General features: G+C 50.6%; 1 protein-coding gene across 10 annotated transcripts in view; it reads right to left on the bottom strand.

The window, feature by feature from the left end:
• Window positions 1–419: 419 nt before the first annotated feature.
• Window positions 420–6,000, bottom strand: part of ARAP1 (ArfGAP with RhoGAP domain, ankyrin repeat and PH domain 1) — a 437,360-nt gene continuing 431,779 nt past the window's right edge. For all 10 annotated transcript variants that reach the window (XM_029602046.1, XM_029602051.1, XM_029602048.1 and 7 more), the window contains 2 exons: window positions 3,302–3,339; window positions 420–1,830 (listed from right to left, as the gene is read on the bottom strand). In XM_029602046.1, coding sequence (XP_029457906.1) covers window positions 3,322–3,339 — 18 coding nt within the window. In that variant the 3' untranslated portion in view covers window positions 420–1,830; window positions 3,302–3,321. The remainder of the gene's footprint in view (window positions 1,831–3,301; window positions 3,340–6,000) is intronic.

Raw genomic sequence — 6,000 nt, 5'->3', positions numbered from 1 at the left:
AATTGCTGAGAATTAAATAGGAGGTATTGTTTTTGATTTAATGATAGCACAACGTAACACAAAACCCCGCTTCTAATGCATGGAGTTAGTAAAGGCTTTACTCCCCTTTATTATATCTTGCTTTAGCACCACTGTTAATGCCTGTGCTAACCGCAGATTTTAAGGCAGCTTAGCACATGGACTTCACTGCTAGACAGGTCTTGTGCTTTAACTGGCTATAATGGAACATCCCAGAGCTGGAAACCAGGTCTCAAAAAACACAGAATCTGCTGCTCAAGGCCCATCTTAAGTCTGCAAAATTTCTCTGCTGGTGCAATACTGCAGAGCCTTCCCGATCTCAGGTTCTATCCTTACACCTTTGAGCAATACCTTTATGCCATCCGTCCAGCACACAAAGGCCTGATGCAACACACCATACGCATATTCAAAGCAATTTAATATTACAAAAATAGATTAAAAGAGTGAGGATTGCAATTTGCATTACAGCAGACGAAGCCTTACAGAGCTCCTGGCTCACATAAAGTCAATGACCAGGTTACACAGCGTCTCGGTACACCTGTGTGCCTTATCCCTTCTCCTCTGATTCCCAGAGAGACAACGGATGCATCACTTGATCTCAGGGGGAACTCCTCACTGTGGCCTTTACTGTCAGCGTCGGCGTTTAGCTAAGCTAACAGTAATGGAAGCTGACAGACGATGGCCAACTGATGGAAGGGTTGATGCAAGAAATTTTTATCTGAGTAGCAAAAGTTTAAAGAATGGACATCCTAGAGGCAAGGTCTGACCTGGGGCGGGGGAGAGAGAGAAAGACAGCAGGCAGGATAAAGCGAGAGGGTATCAGTGGAAGAGCATGATGAGCAATACAGAACGTAGAAGGAAGAAACATGAGAAAAGACAAAAGAGGTGAGGAGACAAAAGAAGGCAGAGAGAAATTGTGGAAATCGTGGAAGGGAAGAGAGCAGTAGAAAAGGAAGAGAGGATGAGAAAGGAAAAGATGAGCAGAAGAGAAATGAGCAACAAAGGGAGAAGAAAAGCAGAGAAGAGAATTAAAGAGGGAAAGCGATAGGCACGAGTGGTGAATTTCAACAGCCAAAAGTGGGGGACTGTGATGGAAGAAGATAGGAGGGGAACTTTACGTTTGGAGTCTGACTGAGGCCAACTTTCCTCATAACACTCAAAGGTCACAAAGTCCACCTCAGACAGTCATCGAATGCTGCTTCTCTTCTGTGTGAAACTCCATTCAGCCTATGATTACTGTGCCCAGTCCTGCAGTTTCTGGGAGAGAAGTATCTCTGGAGTTTAGGAATCCCCACGGCATGCAGCTGAGCTCCTTCACTGCAAACCATGGTACTTTTCCAGTTTTCAGTTCCAAGATTGGTGAAAATGTGGAAAATCGAGACAACGTCAGACTCCATAGCAGAGAAAGCATCACCTTCCCCCTGAAAGAAATGTAGATGTACCGTGCTTATACCACAGGCTTTCAAGTGGGGGGTGTTCCAACTAGCAGATTCAGAGTTTACTAGGCTGGTCTCCACCAACGTGGAGTTGTGCGTCTCTCACGATGTTTACATCAGGCTCTATTTCCATATGATGCCCATTAGATGGACATTAAATATATGAAGTTGCCGCTCCAACACCCGATACGGTTATTGTTAAATAAACCACAGCAGAGAGTTTCTCTTCCTATGACAGATTAGGTAAGGAAGCGGTTCTCCTGAGTCCCGATGTCATGGTGCCTGACAACCAACGGAGCGGCGGCAGGACAGGAAATGATCGCCATTCCCCACGCGGGAGATCCGTTTGCTGTCCTCTGCTCTTCAAGAAAACGATCTGCAAAAGGAGAACACACTGGGCTAGCCACCGCAAGGCACACGGAACAGGCAACGTGCATACATTACACGACTGGCATGTGGGTCTGAAACTGGCCAGTCCAAGAGCGCGCTTACCAAAGAACCTTCAGTGTCCAGGGAGCGCATCAAAATCCCTTCTAAAAGCAATCTAAGGCTTTCCTCCCATGGGGAAAATGTTTTGTAAATGAGGCCCTAAGTTTGCAGACTATTCATCAAAGTGCATGAATACACTGTTAAAAGAATAGGACTCCTTTTGACAATCTTTAACAATGCTTCATGCGCTTTTCTCCACTGAAATTTCAACTGAGTCACGCAATTAACTTGTAAAGAGAAAGTATGGTATTTTGGTCATGGTTTTTTTTTTCTTATCCAAAGACATTTCATAAAAATGCATTCGATGTGTGCGTTAAAGGATCACTAGGATGGTAGCACATAGCCGGGCACACACAGAATGCATCAAAAATCACTCAATGCAGACCCCATTCAAGAATATTTGTCTTTATTTAAAAATATATCTACCTGAGTATATTCCCTTTCCCTCACTTATATTTATACTAGCAGTAAAAGGCCATCCAGGGATGGAGAAAAACAGTGAAATGCCATGGCAGTGAAGCGTGCAGACTGAGCTTGGGTGTGCTGTGTGGTCAATTCAGAGAGAAAGCGAGAGAGAGGGACAGAGCTGGAGAAAACAGTCAGAGAGAGGGACAGCTCTCACTTTCCGTACATGGGAGTAGAGAGAGTGGATTGGAGAACACAGAGAGCGTGAGGTGGAGCTGGAGAGTACAGGGAGGTTGAGGGGGGTGGTGCTCAGATTGCATATTTGCTGTGCAGGCGTGGGGCAACTTTCCAGACTCTAATTCTGTGCAGCTTGTCATGTCGTCAGGCACTGCTCCAAACCAGAAGATATGCAAATGAGATGTCCATTCCCCTCCCCCCCCCACCATCAGCACATAAGACTCCCTACACAGACTCTCTCACTGGCCAGGAGGGCTAGAGGGAGGCCTTCTTTGAGACTGTGCCGTAGCACCACTCCACCTGACCCCCAGCCAGTCCAATGGATTCCACTCTCTTCCTTTTTTCCTTTCTGTATGTGGGTATTTATATTTCCGACTCTCTATCCATCCCACCGCTGTGACCTGATCTCAGTAAACAGCCGAATCCTCAGGAGCCATGTCAAAGCACCTATAGGGTACTTTTTCATAGCTGTTCGAGAAAAGCCATGTGTCAATTCACAGGGAATAAGCTGGGATAAACCCCCACCACACACTTCAGGATGTAGTCAGGTCCTTGAGCTGGTGGTAGAGCATAGCGGAGCAGAAAGCGTGGGGCATGGAGGATGCACAGGAAGCACCAGCTGCTGGATGTGCTCACAGCAGCCTGCAGAAGCTCAGCTCCCAGCGAGAGAGAAAGGGGAGTGAGTTGTACTGAAGAGAGCAAAGTCAATGAATTACCTGATACTCAGGCGACACTGTCAGACGTTTCTGAAAAGCTGCACAGGACGAGAAAAACAAAACGGATTAGTTGGAGGAGGACAGTGGGGATCCCGTTCTCTCTGCATGCACTTCTGCTCACAGGTCCCCCTTCTCCTTGCCAGATGGTTTGTCACATTTTAATTTAGCTGTGCAGTGCCTAAAACTGCAGCAGAAAACCAGTCCTCCCACTTCAATGGGAGTGGTGCTATTTGGGGGTAATAGGAGGGCCTATCCCCTAAAGGCTGTGTGGGTCAGTCAACAGAGTATAAAGGGCAACTAAGTCAGTGGAGGGGATAATCCAATCGTCTGGCGTCTCTGAAAGCCTTGGTGAGTTTCAGACAGGCATTGGCCAAGGAGCTGCGGCTCTCACTGGGCTCGTGGAGGAGAGAAGGGTTGGGTTGTTCTCCTTCCCAGGAGGAGGAAGGATCCCATGGGAGGCCGGCCCGCCTGGTTCCTTAAGCTGACACAGCCGCCAGGCGGAGTGCTACCATGTCCTGGAGCGGGACAAAGGAAAATTAGTTCTTACCTGATAATTTTCGTTCCTGTAGTACCACGGATCAGTCCAGATACCTGGGTTGTGACTCCGCACCAGCAGATGGAGACAGAGCAAAACTTGACGGGCTCCCTACATATAGTAAGGTGCCACCCACAGCCCCTCAGTCGAACGAACTGTCAAAGCAAACCAGTGCCCGACTAACTAACTAGAACAATTTTAACCAATTCAAACACCCCCTGGCTGAAAACTGAAAACATCAGACCAGAGGCAAGCGGCATTATGCCAAGAACTGGAACAATTGCAGTACGAATAACCAAAACGAGCGGACTCTCTCTCTCTTCATCGTACCGAACAGACGGGCGGGAGCCTGGACTGATCCGTGGTACTACAGGAACGAAAATTATCAGGTAAGAACTAATTTTCCTTTCCCTGTACGTACCCGGATCAGTCCAGACACCTGGGATGTACCAGAGCTAAGTTACCGAGGGTGGGAAGCAGAGAGTCCCGCTCGGAGGACACTCGCTCCAAACCCCGGCGGCTCAGACGCCTGGACATCAAGCCTGTAATGCCTAGTGAAAGTATGCAAGGACTTCCACGTCGCAGCCCTACAGATCTCCTGCGTGGACACCTGAGATACCTCGGCCCAGGACGTGGCTTGCGCCCGAGTGGAATGAGCACGAAGCCCCCTAGGTGCCACCTTACCGTGCAGAAGATATGCGGAGCTAATAGCCTCCTTGAGCCAACGCGCAATGGTGGCCCGCGACGCAGCAGACCCCCGGCGAGGCCCGGACCAGAGAACAAACAGATGGTCGGAAACCCGGAAAGGATTCGTAACCTCCAGATACCGAAGCAGAATCCTGCGAACGTCGATCTTCCTTAACTCTTTCATCCCCTTGTCCATCTGAACCCCGACCTCAAAACCTGGAAGGTCCACTGACTGATTTAAGTGAAACGAGGACACCACCTTAGGCAAAAAGGACGGCACAGTCCGCAGAGAAACTCCGCCCTGCGAGAATCGCAAGAACGGTTCCCGACAGGACAAGGCCTGCAACTCCGAGACCCGACGAGCAGACGTAATGGCTACTAGAAACACGGTCTTCAAGGTAAGATCTTTCAGCGTCGCCCGCTTAAGAGGCTCAAACGGTGCTCCCCCAAGCGCCGAGAGCACGCAATTCAAATTCCAAGACGGACAAGGATTCCGTACCGGAGGGCGTAAATGTTTAGCCCCGCAAAGGAAACGCACCACATCCGGATGACACGCCAAGGACACACCGCGAACCTTACCGCGCAAACAACCAAGCGCAGCTATCTGTACCTTCAGGGTACTCCAGGCCAGCCCCTTCGAGAGGCCCTCTTGAAGAAAAGCGAGGACCCCCGGCACCGGTGGACGTACAGGGTCCACCTCATGAGTACTACACCAGTCCTCAAAAACCGTCCACACCCTCATATAGGCTAAGGACGTAGACTGTTTTCGAGCCCTCAACAAGGTAGCAATCACAGCCTCAGAGTACCCCTTAGTCCTTAAGCGCAGCCCTTTCAAAAGCCATGCCGCGAGACAAAAGTGATCCGCATCCTCCAAACAGACGGGTCCTTGTCGAAGAAGAGATGCGGCCCCGTGAAACCGAAGCGGAGGCTCCGCCGCCAGCTGAATGAGGTCCGCGAACCACGGGCGCCTTGGCCACTCCGGCGCCACCAGGATCACGTCCGCCGGATGTAACTCGATTCGGCGAAGAACCTTGCCGATCAGAGGCCACGGGGGAAACACATATATCAACACGTCCGTGGGCCAGGGAAGTACTAGAGCATCGACTCCTTCTGCGCCCCGTTCCCTCCGACAGCTGAAGAACCGTGGGGCCTTTGCGTTGCGAGCGGTGGCCATCAGGTCCAGGCGTGGCGTTCCCCACCTGGCACAGATGAGGCGATACGCCATGTCTGGTAACTCCCACTCGCCCGGATCCAGCCGATGCCGGCTGAGGAAATCCGCCTGCACGTTGTCCACACCTGCGATGTGAGACGCCGCCAAGCCGCTGAGGTGCTGCTCCGCCCAGATCATGAGCAGCCTTGCCTCTTCCGCCACCTGCTGGCTCCTCGTGCCCCCTTGACGATTGATATACGCCACCGTGGTTGCGTTGTCCGAGAGCACCCGAACCGCCTGGCCCTGAATCCACGGAAGAAACGCTTG

This window comes from Rhinatrema bivittatum, chromosome 5 (assembly GCF_901001135.1).
Source record: "Rhinatrema bivittatum chromosome 5, aRhiBiv1.1, whole genome shotgun sequence".
Lineage (NCBI taxonomy): Eukaryota > Metazoa > Chordata > Amphibia > Gymnophiona > Rhinatrematidae > Rhinatrema > Rhinatrema bivittatum.
The sequence above is the reverse complement of the archived record's forward strand: the minus strand, read 5'-3'. Positions and strand labels throughout refer to the sequence as shown.